Source organism: Furipterus horrens, unplaced genomic scaffold (genome assembly GCF_987537825.1).
Source record: "Furipterus horrens unplaced genomic scaffold, mFurHor1.1.pri manual_scaffold_5, whole genome shotgun sequence".
Classification (NCBI taxonomy): domain Eukaryota; kingdom Metazoa; phylum Chordata; class Mammalia; order Chiroptera; family Furipteridae; genus Furipterus; species Furipterus horrens.
Window position 1 is genome coordinate 117895172 of NW_028327175.1, and position 21588 is coordinate 117916759.

Consider the following 21588-nt stretch of genomic DNA (forward strand, 5'->3'; position numbering starts at 1 on the left):
GTTGCTGGGCGGGGCTGTGACGTCCCACGGAAGGGGCGGGCCCGCTAGAAGACCGGCCGCGCCAGGCCGGCCAGCGAGGGTGCTGGAGTCCTTACCATGGCGGCGGCTGTCGACGCCGATAATCGGCGCGTGGCTCTGGAGGCGGCGACTGCGGCGCCAGAGAGGGGCGGCGGGAGCTGCGTGCTGTGCTGTGGAGACCTGGAGGCCACGGCGCTGGGCCGCTGCGACCACCCGGTGTGCTACCGCTGCTCCACCAAGATGCGGGTGCTGTGCGAACAGCGATACTGCGCCGTGTGCCGCGAGGAGCTGCGCCAGGTGCGTCGCGGCAGCTGGGCCGCGCGTTCTGGGCGCCGGGCGGTCACGGGGGCGCGGCCGGGCGGTGCGGCCCTGGGTGGCGGACACCCGGCATATCCGGAAGGGGACTTTGCCTTCCTGATGTCCGCTCGCAGGCCTGATGGCTCTGGCTTCCAAAAGAGAGGCCTGGCGGGCCACTCGGGGCAATGTCTTGACCGTGAGGCCTACTGTGGGGCGTCTGGGGCCAGGAGGCAGGAGGTGGACGAGATGGGTCGAAGAGGGAGTGGTTCCTGTGGGGACAAGGGGGAACTTACCTTCTTCGCCCCGGGAATTCTTGTCAGGTCATAGAATGAGTATGATCAAATCAGGAACTCCTCGACTTGTCTTCTTTTTTCTTTTTAATATTTTTCTTTTTCTTTTTTTTTTAAGAGAGGGGGAACGGAGAGAGAAAGAGGGAAAGAAACATCAGTGTGCAAGAGGTACATCAAATGGTTGCCTCTTGCACACCCCCAACTGGGGACCTGGCCTGCAAGCCAGGCTTGTGCCCTGACTGGGAATCAAACCAGCGACTTTTTGGTTCGCAGGCCGGCGCTCAATCCACTGAGCCACACCAGCCAGGGCTGTCTTTTAATGTTTGTCCCTCAGGATTCTACATTCTGGTGGAGGAGGCAGTGCAAGTGGGCACTCCAAGGGGCAATCTGTTTTGGAAGCCCAGGGTCAAAGTGGGCGTTTCCAGCCCAGCTGTATTCCTGGCCCATACCACCCCCCTATCCCCTCCTGCCCCCTGCCCCCTTTTACAGAAACTGGCATTTTTCATCTCTTGAGTGGCGGTAGCACTCAGACCTGCCCAACAGGGGAAGGCAGAACCATTAAGGTCTTCTCAGAGTGCTTGGTGGGTGGGGATAAAAGGACCCTCCTTGCCAGTTCCAACAGAGGGGCTCACTCAGCACCTTAGTGAAGGGCAGAGATTCTGACTCTGTCCAGACTTGGAAGCCCTGGGGGGATCAGAGGGCACCAGGGAGCTTCCCCCTTCTCTCCCTGCAATGCCAGCTGCTGGCTAGGAGCACTTAGCTGGGCTCTCTTGTTTTGCCGCACTCTGAGATCTGTTTGCTTCCATCGTTGTGAAATTTCCCTGGTTTGGTCAATGGAAAGCTTGGGCTGGTGACCTCTGACAGGGAATCTGACTTTTCCTAGAAGTGAGGCAGAAATGACATTGTTGAGGAATGGGTTTCTTGTTTTTAAAAGTAGATATTTGTGTGAAAGTAGCCAAGTGGATTCTGTAACCCATGAGCATTCTGTGGTCACCTCCTTTGTGCCCTATCAGAAAAAGACACTTGGGGACTCTCAGTCTGTAATGGGGTGGACAGAGATGGATGCGACCTTGGGAGAGATCTGGGGTGCAGGAACAGTCGGGGAAACCTTGGGCTTACTCAGAGGGCAACTCCCAGTTTTGCCAGAGCCAGCTAGTGTTGCATAGCATCATGCAACTCTTGAATAGCCAGGTTTCCCAACACAACTGTAGCTTCCATCCAGGAAAGAAGGTGCCAGGGAGGTCCTGGTCCTGGGCACTGCTGGTTTCACTGAGAAGTGAGCCAGCATCTATATGTGGCTACTGTAGCCGGCATCTGGCCTCTCACTCTTTCTGGGTCCCATACCCTTCAAGTGCTTTGTGGCAAGAGGATGTGGACATCAACTGTCAGCAGGGTTTAGCTGCAGAATGGTTTGGCATCAGGTGACCCTGGCTGACCCTTGCCTTCTTTGGCATGCTCTAGATTGCTGGGCAGCAGGAAGGTGTCCTGGGAAGTTTGGGGAGATGATGCTCCTTTCCATTCATCCTGCCTCACTCCTACTCTTGAACTTGCAGTTCTACCCTGACCCTTCCTGTTGTTTTGTTGAGTTCTACACTCTCCTCTGAATTCCTGTGTCCCATACCCACTCAGGAATCCCACAGTGACCCCAAGTCACAGAACCTGCCTCTGCTCTGTCCTCCCTTTTGAGACTAAGTCTGAAAAAAAAACTGGGAGGAAAGTGTGCTGAGATGCTGTGTGAAACAGGCCAGCTATATTTGCTGGTGAATTCCTGTACCTTGACCGAGTGCTTGCTTGTGCCGGCCATGGGGGCAGACATTGGGAAGAGCAGCTGCAACATAGCTCTGCAGGTGCTGGTCAGGCAAGGAGCCAGATCAATCTAGATTGCTGGCAGGTGCTCAGGATGGAGGCTGAGTGCCAGCTGAGTGCAGTCAGGTTGAGCCTGATGTCAGGTCCCCCAGTTCCTGTTTTTTCTTCCTTGTTGCATCTTTCCCACAGGCAACTTCTTCCGAAAGATGGTTCTCGTCTTCTCCACCTTGCCCTGATCCCTACTGATGTCAGAGGCTTGATGGGGCTGCTGTACAAAATGTGATGTGTCTGAGCTAGGAGGGGCCCTGCAGACCACCTAATACAGCCCCAGCCCCCATTTCACAGGCAGGAAGTGAGAGGGAAGGCTGAAGACAGGTTCTGAGGTAGGACCTGCTGACTTGGGTCATGCTTTTCTGTTGCTATTGCCTCCTTACCACCTTGGTCCTGGACCTCCTCCTCTTAAGACTATCATCTGGGATTTTGTTTTTATTTTGAAATGGGAGCTTTTTTGTTTACAAGTTCATTAAAAACTATAAACTTTCTGTAAGGAAAAAAAAAAAAAAAAAAGACTATCATCTGGGCTCTTCTGGTGCCTGTACTCTAGGTGGGATGATTCCCAGGGGCCCATACTACATTCCCTCCCTTGCCGTAAGGCCATCCTCACCGCCCACTCATCACCATCTGGCTCACTCTTGCCAGTGGTCACTGCTGGCACTACCTGTCCTGTGCAATCAGTCTTGGTGAGTGCCCACTACATACTGGGAGTGGGGAGCAGCAAGGCCTCAGACTCCTCCCTGTGGAGTGCTCCAAGGGGAGCTCTCTCACCCCCATCTCCCCCTTTCACTTCTCAGGGACTACCCTGGCCACCCTGGGCCTACCCAGGGGTGCGCTTTCCCGCTTGGTAATTTATTGCCTGGTTTACCTAGGGGTTGCTCAAGATGGCCCATCTTCAAGTATCTGGGCCTGACCTGGTCTCTGTCCTTGGACACATGACCCCCTTCCATCAGGTGGTCATCAGGATGAGTGTGTCTGGCTGGGTCTCTGGTATGTTCCTGCCCGTCCCTGGCCAGGCCACCATGCCCTTGTCCTTGTCCAGCCACTCAGTCTCACCACTCATCTTACTCTCTGCTGGGAACAGGGACAGTAGCCATACCAGGCTGCACTGTCATCCCCTCATCTGCTCATTGCTGGGCTTGACCTCTGTTATAGGCCTGGGGGAGATCCAGTCCAGTCTGGGAGGGGCAGGTAGCATTTCCCCACTCCACACCCCCAGCTCCAAACCTGCTCACCCTCATTCTCATAAAACCCCAGCCATGTGCCTACATGCATATGATCACTTCCCTTTCCCAAAGCCTCTTATGGTTCCAGCCCCTTCCTGAGCCAACCTAGTGTCTCCTTTCTCCTGGCCTGGCTCAGGTGTGCCCAGCCTGGGCTGCCCCACCAGACTTCTCAGGAGGGACAAGTGCCCACCAAGCAGCCTGGTGATTGGCCTTGAGACCTATGTCCCACCTCTGTCCATGGCAAGGGTGCCTGCAGCCCAAGGAGACACCACCCACAGTAGGTGGGAGCTTACCTCTGAAAAGAGGGCACTGGAGCAGGGAGGTGGTGTGACAGGACGTCCCAGCACAGGTTTTCTCTGGGGAAGGAAGTCTTTCCTCTGCTTAGTCTGTTGTGCTTAGATGCTTCTTGGCAGCCTCAAGGGTTCTCTTGTGGGCTGCTTGCATGGCCACTTTGCTGGCAGGTGCTGAAACTCCTAAATCTGCAGCCTGTGTTGCTTCAGCCTAGCTAAGGTACCTTGTCCAGCGAGTAGCTCCTAGCCTTGTGGCCCTGGAACTGCAGGCACCTTTCCCTGGGCAGGATGCAGGAGGAACTGGGCTCTGGGCTGGAAAGGTACCCTTGGGAGGAGTCAGAAGGCAGGCTTGGGCTTGGGCAGATCCAGTAAAAAGCCATCTCAAGACTTAGACCTGAGATAAGCTGGGGACGGGTGTGGAAGGTAACCCTTTGGTGGCAGAGCTGAAACTTCCCCCTGAGGACATAAGACCTCAGCTAGAATAAGGCTCCCACTCAAGCCTTATGTGTGGCTTAGGGTAGTGCCTGGGACCTTGCCACAGATGAGGACCAGGGGAAGAAAGGCCTGTTTGGGTTCTACTCAACCCCCGCCTCCCCAGAATGGGTGTGGCTGGGCCAGGATGCCTCCCTTGGGCTCCTTTGGAGGCAGAGCAGGGAGCAGGCTTGAGCATCATCCTCCCCATCTTCCCTAGAGGGTCCTCAGAAGAGGAGGCTGAACTCTAGTTCCTTACCCAGGGAACCAGTTTTAACTACCCTGCTGCTGGGGGACAGTGTGACTACCTGCTCTCCCCAGCCAGTCCTGTGCTTTCCCAGGTTCATGGCCGTTCTGGTCCCAGACATCCTGGCTGAGCCTAAACATAAAGGGATGACTTTGTCATGACCTTTCTAAGGGTGAAAATCCCTCCGCCCCCCATGTGTTGGTGAGGACTGTGAACTGAGGCAAGCAGCCAACTCCAGGCTTGGGGGACAGTGGTGGAGCAGAAAGAGGCGTGGAGAGGAGAAGACAGGTTGGTGTCTTGATCTAAAGGAGGGGAGTGGAGGGCCAGAGAGAGGGGGGCTTGAGCATGAGGGAGTCCTGGAGAGAACAGTGCCCTTGTTGGCTCTGAGGGGAGTCCTGGGCACTTGGACAGGGGCCTGCTTATCGTCCAGTGCAGGGGTCTGTGGAAGGACAGAGCAGGCCCAGCAGGCTTTTCCCAAGAGTGTGATGGAGACAACTGAGAAGCTGCCAAGCTGTGGAGGTTTCCACATCCAGCCCTGTCACGTGCACACCAGCTTGTCCCTTCAGCTCCTACAGACAGCCCAGTTAACAGGCAGGAAGCTGGCCAAGAACAGCTGGGGCCATGGGTGGGGGCCATGACTGAGTCCTGGGGAGGAGCCCTACTCCCGTGGCCTCATGGAAACACTGCGGGTGAACACAGGGTGGCCAGGCCCTGACACACCATCTCCTTATGCATCCTGGCCTGACAGCATTTGTTATCTCCTTCGCTGCTCTTGGACTCTGTCTCTCGCCATGAAAACTGTCCTGTGCTAAACCCCTGTGTGATTAAACCTTGGTTTGCCTAGACATTTTGTCCCTTTCACTGCCCCTGGAGCAGCCTTTGTCCAGGTGTATGCTTGGCTATGAATGAGTGGGGTGCCAGACGTTCCCCGGTGGCGAGGCTGGGCGTTGCATCTCTGTCCCAGCAACCCCAAGTTCATGGACTGCTCTTGTGGAGAGGGGCCTCTACTGGCCCAGAGAGGAAGAGGGTGCTGTCCGCTGGGGCCTGCCTCTGGCCTCCCAGAAGGAGCCTTGAGTGCCCTTTCTTCTCAGCCTGATTGTATAATCCACCGGCTGTTCACTGCCTTGCTCACCAGGCTCTCTCACTTTGGTTCCAGGTGGTCTTTGGGAAGAAACTTCCCGCCTTCGCCACAATCGCCATCCAGCAGCTGCAGCATGAGAAGAAGTATGATATCTACTTTGCTGATGGGAAAGTGTTTGCCTTGTACAGGTGAGAAAGGAAGCATTAGTTTGGACTCCTAGGGTCTGGCCAGCCTGCATCTGTGGGGCACTTTGTGCAGGGGTGGGCACATCCCCATCATCTCCTTTGCTCCTCAAAACCCTCAGGAGGGTAGGGGTGCTTGGTGCAACATGGGCATCAGGGCTAGGCAGCTGGGTTCCTGTTCTCCATTTCCTCTCCTGTTGCTGGGGGCAACACTTCCTCAGGTGGGTAGAGACGAGGGCAGGGGGTGAATTCAGGGGTAAGCACTCCTGGCATAGCACCTAGTGCCTACTTTCTGGAGCCTTTTGATGTGCACAAGAGTTCATGTAAGTCAGGCTCTTTTGGCCCATGGCGGAAAAACCCCATGAAAGGGTATAGTTGTCATGGGGAAGTCCTAGTCTTTCAGGTTAGGGGTGGTTTCTGGCTTGGCTGGAACCTGGGCTTTTGATCTGAGACCCCCTGTGTGGGCTTATCATGTCCACCTGAAGCACAGGTTAGTCTCCTGGATCATAGACCCAATCCCATCTTGTGGCCTTGCTTGACTTGGGCCCTGGTGGGGAGCGGCTCCTGACCCCAGGCCCAGCACCATCTGACTCAAAGGTTAGAGCCATGGAGGGCACAGGTGGGAGTTCCTGTCCTGACTTCTGCTCCCAGGGCAACTACAGGGGCATGGAATGAGGGGCTGTGAGGAGGTGCCAGTGCTTGCTCCAGATGGTGACACTGAGTGTCTGCGGGGGCGGGGGGCTCTCGGTGTCTCCCAGGCAGCTGCTGCAGCACGAGTGCCCAAGGTGCCCTGAGTTGCCACCTTTCAGCCTCTTCGGGGACCTGGAGCAGCACATGAGGAAGCAGCATGAGCTCTTCTGCTGCAAGCTGTGTCTCAAACACCTCAAGGTGCGCCCCTACCCCCACAGCACCCGCCTGGGGCTCTTGGGGATCCAGGGAGAACCCCAGGCAGAGGTCAATGGTGGCCAGGGCCCGTAGAAGAGTGGTATGATTGGACTTTGCCAAACAGCTTTGAGAGGCTGGTTGCTGCCTCTGACTCTGGACAGGCCAGACCCTTGGAGCCTCCCAGCATCCTCCACAGCTCTCTTGCCTCACAGATCCCTGGGCAGAGGGGCAGGGGGGATTTAGGCTGCACATAGCCCAGGCAGGGAGGGGCTCCCAGTGACTACACAGGCTTCTGGTGTCTGCCAGCCCTGAAGCAGAACTGGCACCATCAGGGTTCCTCTGTGTAGTAGGGCTGTGGGAAGGGGTGGGAAGTCTGGGAGCCTGCACCCTGTGCCCAGCCCCCTGTTCCTTTCAGATCTTCACATATGAGCGCAAGTGGTACTCACGCAAGGACCTGGCGCGGCACCGCATGCAAGGAGACCCCGATGACACGTCTCATCGAGGGCACCCGCTCTGCAAGTTCTGTGATGAGCGCTACCTGGACAATGATGAGTTGCTAAAGCACTTGCGTCGAGATCACTACTTCTGCCACTTTTGTGACTCAGATGGGGCCCAGGACTACTACAGGTGGGTGCAGGGCAGCATGGGGTAGTCCCTAGGACACCCGGAGCAGGCTGGGTGGAGGCCACTGGCTAGGGTGATGGGGCTGACAGGGCTTCTGCTGACACCTTGTCAGCGACTATGCTTATCTGCGTGAGCACTTCCGGGAGAAGCACTTCCTGTGCGAGGAGGGCCGCTGCAACACCGAGCAGTTCACCCATGCCTTCCGCACTGAGATCGACCTCAAGGCCCACAAGACAGCCTGCCACAGCCGGAGCCGCGCTGAGGCCCGCCAGAATCGCCAGATTGACCTGCAGTTCAGCTACGCACCACGGCACTCACGTCGGAACGAAGGTGAGCAGGGCTCCCAAGAGCTCCACCCTGGTGCTCTGAGACAGGGTTCACATTTTCCTCTCCTGGTGCCTCAGACTTAGGTCCTGATTAGACCCTTCTCGTGTCATTGAAGACAAGGGACACCTGTTGAGCCTGCTTTTCCTCTGAGCACATTGTGATGGGAGGGAGCTCCTTTTCCTGACCAGTTTCCACAGCACCCTGAGTCTGCTATTCTGGGGTCCCTGGGACTCTTCCCAGGATGGAGGATTGTGTGTGGGTCTTGTGTTGAGGCTGAATGGCTGGCAGGCTCAGACCCCTTTTCCAAGCCCACTTTTTGCTCTGACCTGGTGCTTAGGCCATAGAAGCCTGGGACTAGTGTGGACCCCTCGAGGTGGCTGAGCCCATCCTTTTGGCTTACATGCTGTGGGGGCAGGGAAGCCTCTGCTCTGCAAGCATCAGTTTGGGCTTGTGACAGGCTGTGTGCTGACCACAGGGATCGTCAGTGGCGAGGACTATGAGGAGGTGGACAGGTACAACCGCCAGGGCCGAGCAGGCCGGACCAGTGGCCGTGGAGCCCAGCAGAGCCGCCGGGGAAGCTGGAGGTATAAGAGGTGGGAGGATTTGCATGCTGCTGACATTCTCCTGGTACCACTGCTACAGTGGCAGCGGCCCACAGCTGGGCTAGGAACAGGCACAGGGGTCAGGGGACTCTGGCCTTCTGGCATCTGGTGTCCTGGGCATGGCAATAAAGTCTGCCCAGTGTTCTCAGTGAGCAGACGTTTCCTCCTCTTTCCTCTAGTTTCAGCCAGACACACCAGGACCGGCAGGTAGGGGTGGGTGAGAGGGGCCTGAGTCACTTGGAAGTTGGTGCTGCTGTGCCATAAAATACCAGTGCTGCAGGCACATGCTCAGGTTGGAGGCCACCTCCAATGCAGGGCAGGCTTCAGGCATCTGCAGACCCCAGGTGCTACCCCAGAGCACTGACCATAGGTGTTGCTTGTAGCCACAGCCTAAGGCTGGTGGGAGGAAGCCTGCTGCTCCATAGCGCCCCCTTGTGACCAGCAAGGGTGGACTAGTCCTAGCTCCTGGCAGCCTCTTTATGCCCATCCAGACTTCCTAGGGATGAGGCCCCTCCCCAGCACACTGCTGTGGTTCAGGGCCTTGTCCAATCTAAAGGCCTTCACCTTTCAGGGAAGAAGAGGACCGAGAAGTGGCAGCTGCCATCCGGGCTTCGGTGGCCGTACAGCAGAAGCAGGAGACACATTGGAGTGAGGACCGGGAGGAGTGCAGCAAGCTCAAGAAGGAAGAGGCAGCAGTGTGGGGACCCGAGGAGCCCCGGGGACCCCGGCGCCTGCTCCGGACTCAGGGTGAAGGCTCAGGTGAGCCGGCTCTGCCCGCAGACTAAGAGCCACCTGGGAGGCTCCTTAGTTGCCCCAGAGGGCCTGCTTCTGCCCCCTCAGTGTTAGTCAGCCCTGACATAGGGTCCAATTGTATCTTGTAGGCCCCAAGGAAGTCTCTACAGATGGTACTGTAAGCCAAGAGGCCTTCCCAGCAACCAGCTCAGCTTCAGGGGCCACACTTCTGAGGTACACGTATACATGAACTGGGGTGAAAGTATGGAGCTCCTAGGAGGGTGGGTGCGGGGCAGTCCAGGGCCTGTCAGGCCACTGACCCCTCTCCCCTCCATGGGCTTAGCACCCTCTCGCCCCCGACTTCGAAGCTCAAGGACGAAGATTTCCCCAGTCTCTGCACCTCCACTTCCTCCTCCTGCTCCACAGCAGCAGCCCTGGGCCCTGTGGGGCTGGCACTGGTGTACCCTGTTCCTGCCAGGGGCAGGAACACCTTTCAGGAGGATGACTTCCCTGCCCTGGTGTCCACCTCCAAGCCCAGCACAGCCCCTACCAGCCTCATCTCTGCCTGGAATAGCAGCAGCAGCAAGAAGGTGGTACAGCCCACCCCAGGGGCCCAGGCTGCCAGTGGGGGCAGTCAGCCCCCTAGGAAGGCTGGGAAGGGGGGTAAGGGCAGCAAGAAGGGTGGGCCACCCCCCATGGAGGAGGAAGAAGAGGAGGAGAGCCACATTGGCCTTACCACCCAGGAGCTGCGGAGTGTGCCCACCATGGTCACTGTCTCCTCCCTGCTATCACTGGCCTCCACCCAGAACTTGACCAAAGTGGGCAAGAAGAAGAAGGTGGGCTCTGAGAAGCTGAGTGCTGCATCACCCCTGCCACTTCCCCCTGAAAATGCTGGGCCCCCTGAAGCTGAGCAGGCCCCCATGGGCAGAGCTGAGGGGCCAGGCACTGTCATCGTCAATGGACACACAGAGGGGCCAGGCCCCACTCGGAGTGTCCCCAAGGAACCCCCTGGGCTCCCACGACCTCTGGGACCCCTACCCTGCCCCACGTCCCAGGAAGACTTTCCAGCACTTGGCGGTGGCCCCTGCCCGCCCAGGATGCCCCCTCCCCCAGGTAGGTGCTCCTGGCTCAGGTCTGCTTCTGAACATCTGGGAAGGGACCGGGGTAGCAGTCAGGCTGGAGCCCCCCTGGGCCCAAGGTTGTATTGTAGAAACAGATACAGGACTGTAGATGGGGAGAGGTGAGCCCGTGCAGTGGTTTCCAGATGCCTCGGAAGCATAGTGGAAGTCTGGATGCAGATGCCACCATCTGTGAGCAGTGTGACCTTGGTCTACCACTTATCTTCTCTGTGTCCCTTTCCTTCATGTAAAAGCAGGCAGTCCTAGCACCCCTCACAGCATGTGTGCTGACTCTGGGCATAACCAGGTTCTGGGCCTAAACTTCAGGGGAGTTGTGGTTCGTGGCTAGAAACCTGACCTGGGTGGGCTGGGCAGCCTGTGGGAAGTGAGGGATGAGGCCTGGCTGACCCCCTAGCCAGTGAGGGTCATTATCTGGGTCTTGGTGTGCCACCTCCACAGGCTTCAGCACTGTGGTGCTCCTGAAGAGCTCTCCACTCCCACCTCCACCAGGTCTGGTACCCCCAGTCAGCAAACCACCCCCTGGCTTCTCCAACCTGCCCAGCCCTCACCTGACCTGTGTCCCCAGCACTACCACCACTACAAAATCGTAAGTGTGGCAGGCTGCCCAGCCTTGTGCTCCTGGGGCCAGGGGAGAGTGCTCTCACCTTGGGTCACCTCAAAGTCTGAAGCGCCTATCTACTGATCCCCAGACCCAGGCTGACACCAGCATCCCGGGCCTACCTGGTTCCCAAGAACTTCCGGGAGAGGAACCTACAGCTCATCCAGTCCATCAAGGACTTCCTGCAGAGTGATGAAGCCCGCTTCAGCAAATTCAAAAGTCATTCGGGGGAGTTTAGACAGGTCAGGCTGGCAAGGGGAGGTAGCGGGGGTGTGGGGGGATGTTGCAACCTGCCATCTGGGCCAGAGGTGACTGGGTCTGGCTCTGGATGGCAGGGCGTGATCTCTGCAGCCCAGTATTATAAAAGCTGCCGGGACCTGCTTGGAGAGAACTTCCAGAAGATCTTCAATGAGCTGCTGGTGCTCCTGCCTGACACAGCCAAGCAGCAGGAGCTGCTCTCTGCGCACACAGACTTCCAAGGCCAAGAGACGATTCCCAGCACCAAGGCCAAGAAGAACAAGAAGAGCGCATGGCAGGCCAGCACCAAGCAGGTGGGCTTGGACTATTGTGTGTGCCCCACCTGCCAGCAGGTGCTTGCAAATGGTGATGTCAGCAGCCACCAGGCTCTGCACACTGCCCGGGATGATGACTTCCCCTCCCTGCAAGCTGTTGCCAGGACCCTCACATAGCTCCTGTTAATGTGGGCAGGAGCAGCCACACCCATGAGCCTCTGTTGTCACTACTCCTCCTCCTGGACTGCCAGACATCCAGGTAAGGCCCTGGTGAGGCCACCTGCCCAGGCTCCTTGATTGGCTGGCCCACCAGTGGTCACAAGGACAGTCCACCCCATCGTGTCAGCACACTGTCAGGCAGGAGGAGTCCATCTGGTTTCCTTCCGTGAACTGTGCAGATACCCCTGCCTCAGTGGTGGACCAGTCTTGGTTTGTATCTCTTGATTTTGAGAAGTGCCAGGGAAGGGAAGGGAAGGGTTGGGATGCTGGGACTTGTCCTTGCTGTCAGAGCCAGTGGCCACAGCAGCCCAGCATGGGGCCTCCTGAGCCTGAGGGCTGCAGCACCCCAGCCCCCAAGCCTGACGCTGTGGGTCCACTGTTGGTGGAGTAAGATGTTGAGTGTGTTGTGCAGTTGGCTGTTTCATGATTTAAGAATGTTCAGGATTAAAAGCAAACACAAAATTGTGCTACTTGAAGTTAAAATATTTCTAAGAGACAAGCTGAATCTGGGATTTCAAATTGCCTCTGACCTTTTATAAAACAGTTTATCTCCAAATAAATTTATTTTGCAATAATGCACATAGCTGGCATTCTGAGCGTCTCTGCTTTCTGAGGTCACTCAGTAGTGAGGGGAACTCGAGTTTTCACGCATTACAACTCAGGTGGCCAACTAGTAGGAGGCCTGTGGGGAGAGCTGGGCAGCTGGGTTCTGTACACAGTAAGCAGAAGCCAACCTGGGGTCCCAATCCTGGAGGTCTGGCACTGCCCAAACCTTCCAGGAATAGACAGCCATGCTTGACCAACACTTTGTACCCAATAAAACTATACTTCCAGAACATGAGAGGCATATAGGGAAGGTTACATCCATAGATGGGTGAAAGATGAACTTGAACAAGAACAATTTAGAAACAGTCGGGGGCAGGGGCACACCTGAGTATCTTAAGAAAATTTGTGATCTAGTATTTTGGAAGGGGACCAGACACACTGAAATCTCCCCTTTCTGCCCAAAACATATATAAATAGGAAAAAGCTCTAAATACATAACTATATCCAAAAAAGGCAAAGGAAACATCCTAGATGAGAATTGGAGAAGTCTTTCTAAAAGAAGCAGAAGGGGGCACCCATGTGATGAAGGCCGAAGACTGTGGAGTGCAGAGGGACTGACCAGGCCACAGCCACAATGCATTAATGTAGCAATAATGCATTGCTACATTATCACTGCCTGCCTGAAGCTGAGGACTTGGATGGTACTGCTTGATGCCTGTGGCTGGGACCAGAGCAATGTCCCTGGGTGATGGTCATACTCAGTGCTCTCTAGGAGAGGAGAGCCTCCCACCCCCTTTACCCTCCATGAGGCAGTGCATCAGAGGCCACCTGCTTTCCCACCACACATTACAAGTACCTCAGCCGATACCCTCTTTGCAGACCTGAGCACAACGCACCCCACAGAATAATCTGGAGAGTGGGATATTGCATTAATGATACTGAAAATATTTTTTTTACAAGATTTTATTTTTAGAAAGTGGGGAAGGGAAAAGGGGAGAGAAATATCAATGTGTGGTTGCCTCTCACACACCCCCAACTGGGGACCTGGCCCACAACTCAGGCATATGCCCTGATTGGGAATTGAACCGGCAACCTTTGGGTTTGCAGGCCGGTGCTCAATACACTGCCACACCAGCCAGGGCTATTAAGCAAAACCCATAAAACTAGGTGACACTTCAGTTCTGGCTGTGTGACAAGCACTGATTTGAGCTCTTTACACGTGTTAACATTAACATCCCACCCTATGTGATAGGAACTATTATCCATTTACAGAAGAACCTGAGACTTGCCCAAGATGATGAAGCTTAAATGTGGCAAAGCCAGCACTCCAGCTCCAGAGACAGTTCTTGACTGTTTCACTTAACCAGGAGGTTATTAACCAATTAGAAATCTTAGAATAAAAAACTAACATAAAAATAGTTGAGTTCAAAAGTAAACAAGACCAAGCTGGTGAAATTTCCAAAGGGCAGTTGGTCAGAATGGCTGTAGAAGCTGCATGGTACACCTGATGGTGGTCCCAGGAGCAGAAGGTGGTGAGAAGGGGGCATTTGGAGAAATCATGACTGCTTTTCTCAAGCACTGAAGAAGAGGAAGAGGAAGAGGGAAAGGGAGAGGGAGACGGAGGAGAGGGAGAGGGAGAAGAAGAAGGAGAGGGAGAAGAAGGAGGAGGAGAGGGAGAAGAAGGAGGAGGAGAGGGAGGAGAAGGAGGAAGAAGAGGGAGAAGAGAAAGAAGAGGAAGAAGAAGGAGAAGGAGGAAGAAGAGGAAGAAGAAGAAGAAACAAGCACAAGCACTAAGGATAAATTTTTTTAAGCCACATCTAGACACACACTTAGAAAAAAATTATTACCAAAATGACAGATAACCTACAAAGGAATGCAAATTGTACTGTTATCCCTGCTCTCATTAGCAGTATAAGATCCGAAAGTTCTAAGGAAAATGACTTAACATCTACATATATCCAATGAAACTATCCTCTGAGAACATGGAAATAATACAGACTCAAAGTTTACATCCATTGACTAATGCAAGAACTACTAGATACACTCTCACAAGGAATATTTAGTACTCCTGCTATTACAAGAAGGATGAAAGAGATGGGGATCTCCTCAGCATTTCAGAGAGCCAGCTCTGAGCAATCCATTTCCAGACGAGTGTGATGTCTGGTGAAGGGCTGGAGGACCTGGAATCCCCAGAACATGGAGGTCAGCCTGGCCTCCACCCCCCTGCCCCTTCCTATATTCTGAGCCCTGGTACCCTTCAGATCCCAGCCTCTGCCACTAAGAGGGGCAGGGGTAGAAATGAGTCCAAGAGCATCTGGGCCACAGTACTCATTTACAGTCTTTATTGTAAAGAACTTGCAGCTGGAACATGGGACACTGAAAATATACAATCATGGATTGTTCTTTCAGAGGACAGAAGGAGAGATCCATATATACAAAAATTGTAAACATGTTCACTTAAATATCACACATAATTGATTTTTGCTACAATGTACACAGTTGTCACTCAACTGCAACTCCAGAGGGAAGCGTCTGTTTGTAAGAATGAAATGTGGCAACCCTATCTGGTATGTGAAAAGCCAGCTTTGAGCAATGCATGAGTAGTCAGCTACGCAGAGGGACCCCAACCTTGAACTGGGCCTTAAAATGGGGTGCAGGGTGGGTAGCTGAAGGACTGGTCCAGCAAGCCAAGGTAAAGGGGTTTGCACGGAATGGTGTCTCCAGGGCACCATGGGCAAATGCAGCTTCTCTCCTCTCAAGGGGCTTGTCTTGCCAGGTCTGGCCAGGGACTCAGGTGTCCCAAGCCTCCCTGGGGCAAGATCTTACTGAAGGGCCTAGAGAAGGCTGGTGGTGCCCACGTCTACAGCCATGTTGTGCCTTCCTGGCCAGAACCACCCACTCAGGCAGAGGCTTGGGGCATGACATGGAAACTACCAGATGAAACATGAAGACCACAATCACAACATCAACAAGGCCACACTATTCTAGTGAGCAGATGAAAGAAAATGGAGGGAGGCTCCAGAGACAGCACGTGGCCCCATGGGGTGAACTACCATGACAGGAATAGGAACTGTCACTACCCACAGGGACATGGGTTGGGGAACAGTGGCCATTGGCCATGTCCCCGGGGTCATGACATGGGGGTGGGGGCAGTACTGCCCCCAGTCTGGGGAAGGCCTGGAACCTGGCTATGGAAGGCAGCTGGATCCCTGACTCCAGAGTGGACAGGTGAGCCCCGGGCTAGCTGCTTCCAGAGGAGAATGGCCCACTGCCCAGGCTGATCCACACATGTCCAGGGCTGTGCTGTTCCTTCCTCAAGACCTCAGGCCCAGGGCTAGAAATGAAAGGTACTGGGAGAACTTGGGGTACAGCCCTGGCACCCTGGGGGCTACCCTCTCTTGGTCCCAGACAGCCCACAGTGGCCACCCCTCCCTCCCTGGAACTGGACCAGGAGGACCTAAAAGAGGTCACAGGAGGCCCTGGGCTCTGCATTGGTAGGGTAGCCTTCCAGCCTTGGTCTGAGCCAACCAGCCACTAGTAGGTGGGCACCTGGTACCCTTTGGTGCTCGTGTCCAGGGTTTCAGTGAAGGGCGGGCTCTGGTAGGTCTCGGTGCCCTCCACACCACTGCCCACTGGGTAGCCGGGGTAGGCCTGGCCCGCCCCGGTGCCCAGGTGTTCGGTGGCAAAGAGCGACATGTCGGTGCCTAGGCGAAACCGCTGCAGGGCCTTCACGGTGAGCGCCACCTGAAGAGGAGCCCGGGGTCAGCCAGAGCAGACCCAGTCTGGCTAGGCCCTCACCGCCCGCAGGCCGCACTCACCCAACTGAGGACGGAGAAGAAGCTGAAGGCGATGGCAGCCCGTGCTGCGTCTCCCGCCTGCGTGGTCCGTGGCCCAGGCGTTGTGCGCTGCCACTGATTGGTGAGGAAGCAGAAGCCCACGAACCACAAGAAGGACCAGAGCCCTGCAGGGGAGTGGCTGGGTTAGGGCCACTCCACTGGAAGACTGGGCTTAACCACGCTGGGAACTGGCGTTCGGATGCGGAGGCTCTGCGAAGACCTTTTCTCTCCCACCTACCTCAGATTCTTCACGCCCTCCCGTGGCCCCGCCCCCTAGGAGCCCCTCGGCGTTTAGCGGAGAGAGCCAGGCCACACCCACCTGAGAAGCCCAGGTCCAGCAGTACCGCGCGACGGCGGTCTCGGACGCTGCTGATTTGCTGGAAGCGAAAGTCGAGCAGCAGGAAGGAGGCGCAGGCGAGGAAGGCCCCAAGGCCCAGCGTGATGCCGAAGCGACAGGCATCTGCGTTCCCGTTAAAGACGCAGCGCAGCTCAGGACCGCTGTCAGAGTTCACGTAACCCTCGTTGATGATGGGCCCGAAGACCGCAATGGAGAACACCTGCGGGCGGGCGCCGTGTGTGCTCAAGCCCTGGCGGTGGCCCTTCCCTTTGGGGGACTGAGGTCTCAGTGCCCCACCACAAGCGGCCTATGTTCTCTTGAGGCACAGGGCCCTCATCTCTGGGTGAGGGTCTTCGGGCACCCTTCCCTTAATACCTCCCTCAGTTATTTAGTAATTATGGACATGTACCATTTGGTGGACAACTCCTATGTCCAGGCACCGTGCTTAAAACTGCTACTTTACATGTACATGCGTTCACTATAGGATCCTCCCAGAAAATCACAGAGGTGCCATTCATTGTTCTTATTCCCTTTACAGATGAAGAAATTAGGGCTCCAACAGGTGAAGTGATTTGTCTGAGGTCACATTGCTGATAAGAACCCGGGCTGACATTTGAGCTGGGTCTTCTGCACTGGATGGGGCCAGTAGTGTCTCCTCACAGCCCATTCAAGAGTGTGGGAACAGGAGCCTTCACCTGGACTGGTGATTCCAGGCTTGAGCTGGTGGTGCTGGGAGAGGTAGAAATGGAGCCACGAGACAGAGGCCAGAGTATAGGGGATGCAACAGAGGGGAAGCTACACACAACTGTGGGCCAAGCCCTGTGTGGGCCCCATCCTCAGCATTTAGGAGCTGTGCGGCCCTTTTCCTAGCATGTCATATGTGGTAGCAGGCTCAGTTCATGGGATGTTGGGGACAGAGAAATAATGCCCACCCAGCATCCTATACTTGTAGGCACTCAAGGGGTGATGATCCCACATTACTATGATAATTAATACCACACATAAGTGTTTGGACTCAAAATGTGACAGGATTGACCTCTGCTTTTCAGGCAAACATCAGCACCCTGTCACCACAAGGGCTGGAAGGCCGGCAGGAGGTGGACAGTGGTCATTTTAAACCAGATGCTGCTCTTTTAGCTCTGGGAAGGCCTATGTTTCTTTAAAAAAAAAAAAATCTCCAGTTTAATTTTATTTTTCTCCTTTCCCACCTCCTCGCCTAAACACCTAGTCAAGAGGGAAACCAAGGTGCAGGATATGGACTCATATTCCTGGAGTGGTCCACAAGATGAATCAGAGCTGGTACCAGAAGGTAGCCCTCTACCTTCTGGTCCAGCCAGAGTCACTGCCCCTACAAGGCAGAAGGCCCCTGCAACACCCTGGGCACCGCCCTACTCTAAGACCAGCGAGTAGGTGGAGCTACCACCAGACTCGGCACCCAACCTCCCATCTCTCCTACTTGGAGGAGTGGGAAGGTGGAGCAGGCCACCGGGTCTAGGAATGCCTCAGTAGGTTAGGCTGCTCCCCAAATCGGTCCCTCCCACACTACCTCCAGTCAGTCCTCCCAAAGCGGAGCCCCATCTGGCTGCCCCACCCTGGATACCCAAACACCCTCCAACTCACATTTGCAACTGGGGGACCCGAGAAGGGCCAGCTCCCTTCGAAGGAGCCTGGAGGGTGGTGCAGGAAAAGCAGGGGGCAGCTCTGCCTGATCCTCTCAGCTCCCGTAGACCCCCTGCTGGGACGAAACTGACTGCCCGAGCCCCTCCGCAAATCCCGTCCCTACCCCTGTGCCTGGTTCCAGGTCACGAGAACAGGAAAAAGGGAGTGAGGGATGAGAAAGGGGACAGTTAGCCCTAATGAGGTATTGGGGGTGGGGGATGGTGGGCGGTGACCTCTCAAGGTCCCAGGTTGTCCTCGCCGACCCATCCCCCGCCCGCAGGTGGGCGCGCCCATCCCAGTGACGTCACCCCAACCTGCAGCCGGCGGGGGGTGGGGGGGTTGAGGGGTGGGAGGGACCAGCGAGAAAAAGGATGGCGAGGAGGGGGAGGGGGTGGGACAAGGGATGCAAGGCGAGGTGGAATCAGGTAGCGGGGCAGGGACCACTCACCCAGGACACAATCCGCAGCAAGGTCTGGGGTCGCCTGACGAAGCTCACAGGGTCCAGGGCGGTCCCCGCACGGCCTGCGCCGAATGAAGCTCCTTCCATGGCCGGCCCCAACGGGCGGCGTGCCCCTGGTGCCCTCAGCCCGTCTGGCTGTCTGGCCGACCCCGCCCGAGACAGCTCGGGGATGCTGCAGAAGCTGCTGGTGCTGCCTCTACCTCTCGCGCCTCCAGGGAGCACGCGCAGGATGCGGCGGGGGCGGGGGCGGGGGCGCGGGCGGGACTGCGTGGGGCGGGGCCGAGCCTGCACCACACCTCCACTGGTCCACACAGGCGGCTAGAGCCCTCCCTCCCCTCCACCCCTCCCTCCTTCCGCCCCCCCAAGCCTCGGCCTTTTGACTGGTCCGAGACAGACTTGCCCATCATGTGGCAGGGGCTGGGGCAAGGGGCTGGGGCCTTCACTGCCCCTCATAAGGAGTCATCAAGCAGTGCAGGCGGACACTGGACTCCACCTTTGCGGTCCAGGCGCATGGACAGAGGGGACCTGACTCTGCTCCTCTGAGCAGGGCCCTTTCATGAATGTGTAACTGAAGCCCGAGGGCTCCAGTGTCTTCCCCCAAGCCCTCAGGAAAAGGGAACCCGGCTCTGTGGCGCTGGTCCCCTGCAGACTCAGTCACTGGGGCCTTTTCCCTCATGACTCACCCACTGCACCCTAGGTTCTCCTTCAAAGAATTCTAGCCTCCCTCACAGGGAGAGAGAATGGCCTCTGCTCCACGGGGCACTTGTCAAGGCGAGCAGAACCCACAGGCCAGTACCGGTAGGCGTTGGAGCATCTCTGCTCCTTTCCTGTGGACGGCCAGATGTCATTTCAATGATGCTATGAGCCTTCCATACCCCTGGGTTTCCTGGACTGAGTTGTGGCTGACATATTTAGTTTGAGAACAAGGACGGGGAGAAGCATCAGATAGTTTGGCTGAAATGTGACTTATCAGCCCTGTGCCACTGTTGGGTCTTTTCCAAAGATCCCCAGACCCCCAGTTATTGTCCCTTTCTTCAGATTCCTTCCAGCTCAGCCCAGCAGGAGCCCAGATGACTCCTGTTTCTATCTAGGGCATTGATAAGTCTGCATTTGTTGAGCATTTACAGTGTCAAGTACTTCACAATGATCTGTGGGGGTAGGAACTATTATCACTCCCATTTCTCAGGTGGTAAATAGGCAGGCCAGTTGAGTTCCTGGATCACAGAAAGTGAAAAGGTGGTTTCTGTCATGGTTTGTGTGTGGCCAGAGATGCAGCCCACCAGTCAAGTGCCTTATACTGTGCATCCAGTCCTACCACCTCTCACCTGTCAGCCAACTACTCCCTGTCTTGGACTCTTGCATCATCCATTTGCCCCCTTTACCTAGTCATTTACATCAACATCCAAAGATGGTACACTTTTTTCTATCTTAACAAACATCCACTTGACTCCAATTCCCCTCCAGCTGTTCCATGTCACTGCTCCCTTTAGTCTTAGGGGCAATTCAGACACTGAGGTCCCCACCCTCCTGGAAAGGCTTCTAGATTTCACCCTCTCCTCATGTTCCTCTTCATATGTCCTTTTTTGTTACCCCTTTCAGGCAGTAACCATCAAGCTTTAGGAGCCCCAGGACATGATCATGGTTCTTCTCTCTCTATGCTCACCTATTGGACTATGTGCTGACAGCTCCAGCCAGAACCTTCCCTCAAACTAAAGTCCCACTTATCTTAGCCTGGGTGCCCTGAAAAATAGTCTGTGGCAAAGTTTAAGAGTCTCATTGGGGGAGGCAGGGGTGAAACCTCAGGGAAACCAGAGTTAGGGAATAAAGGAAGTCAAGAGGGGAAGGAGAGAAATATAAGTAGGTGGTCTGTTTCTGAGCTGACCACTATGACTCACAGGCTACTCAGGAAAGGCCAGAGAGAACTGTGCTGGGGACAGTCCATCTGCAGAAGGAAAGAAGAGAAACTTATCTGCTGGCTGCTTCCTGCCTATTTTTTTTGTGTCACCTGGCCCCTCGAAGTAGCACCTTGTGTAAGCCAGCACCCCTATCAGAACAGTCAGATGAAGGTGCTGAGGAAGCTGTAGCAAAAGCTTGCCATTTGCCTAGGGAGAGGCAAACACTATGTGGAGGGAGGTGACCAGAGCTTTATGACTACAGATATGGGGCACACTGTTGCTGAGACATTCCAGCTGGAAGCCAAGGCCTTGGAGCAGGTGTGGCTGGGCAGATCAGGTGGCTCAAAAGCTGGATCCAGGTCACAGCCTTCTCCATCTCACTGATATACACAGCAACTCCATCCTTACAGCTTCTTGGGACGGAACCCCAGTCTCTTTTGGCTCTCCTTCTTGGCTGTACCTTCAAGAGTCTATTAGCATCCTATCCCATCCACCCTGGGCCAGCTTCCCCCTCAGTTATCACACGGGTGCCTGCCCTCCCTGCTTCCACCCATGCCTGCCTCATCCCAGCTCAGAGGAACCTTTCAAAAATCACAGCTCGGCCCTGGCTGGGTAGATCAGTAGGTCTGATATGCCAAGGTTGCAGGTCTGATCCCCAGTCAGGGCACATACAAGAAGCAACCAATGAATGCATAAATAAGTGGAACAACGAATCAGTGTTGTTTTTTTCCCTCTCTCTCTCTTTCTCCCTTCCTCTCTCTGAAAACAAAACAAAACAAAAAACATGAAAGAATAAAACAGTGAAGTCCCTAGTTATTAAAGAAATAAAAACCCTGGCCAGATAGCTCAGTTAGAGCATTGTCCAAGGTTGCGGGTCTGATCCCCAGTCAGGGCACACATAAGAGTCAACCAATGATTGCATAAATATGTGGAACAACAAATCAATGTTCCTCTCTCTTAAAAAAAAAAAAAAAAAAGAAAAAAAGTCACATTTCACCCTTCCTTGGCTTCAATTCCTCTAACACCTTTCTGTCACAAAAGCTGGGTGTTAAAACCATGTCCTTGGCCTGCCCCTGGCTGGTGTGGCTCAGTCAATTGAGTGCTGGCCTGTGAACTAAAAGTCTGCCGGTTCAATTCCCAGTCAGGGCACTTGCCTGGATTGCAGATCAGGTTCCCAGTTGGGAGCATGTGAGAGGCAACTGATAGATGTATCTCTAGCACATTAATGTTTCTTTCCCTCTCTTTCTCCCTCCCT

The 21588-nt window shown here is 55.3% G+C and overlaps 2 protein-coding genes across 6 annotated transcripts; one reads left to right on the forward strand and one right to left on the reverse strand.

The window, feature by feature from the left end:
* Positions 1-41: 41 nt before the first annotated feature.
* On the forward strand, positions 42-12179 carry ZNF598 (zinc finger protein 598, E3 ubiquitin ligase). Of its 5 annotated transcripts, none has more exons than XM_090277250.1 (12): positions 42-315; positions 5856-5968; positions 6721-6850; positions 7263-7474; positions 7584-7801; positions 8256-8391; positions 8972-9159; positions 9282-9366; positions 9476-10245; positions 10710-10857; positions 10961-11111; positions 11205-12179. In XM_090277250.1, exons 1-12 carry the CDS (start codon positions 97-99, stop codon positions 11556-11558), a joined length of 2724 nt encoding a protein of 907 aa, XP_090133376.1. In that variant the 5' UTR covers positions 42-96; the 3' UTR covers positions 11559-12179. The 5 variants fall into 5 exon arrangements, with proteins under 5 accessions (XP_090133376.1, XP_090133379.1, XP_090133377.1 ...); XM_090277253.1 differs by having other exon boundaries at positions 10761-10857; XM_090277251.1 differs by having other exon boundaries at positions 8256-8382.
* Positions 12180-14925: 2746 nt separating this feature from the next.
* SYNGR3 (synaptogyrin 3) lies at positions 14926-18677 on the reverse strand. The gene is made up of 4 exons (XM_090279176.1): positions 18427-18677; positions 16302-16539; positions 15965-16107; positions 14926-15890 (listed from the first exon to the last, which is right to left on the reverse strand). The coding sequence occupies exons 1-4, from the start codon at positions 18523-18525 to the stop codon at positions 15681-15683; spliced, it is 690 nt and encodes a 229-aa protein (XP_090135302.1). The 5' UTR covers positions 18526-18677; the 3' UTR covers positions 14926-15680.
* Positions 18678-21588: the final 2911 nt, after the last annotated feature.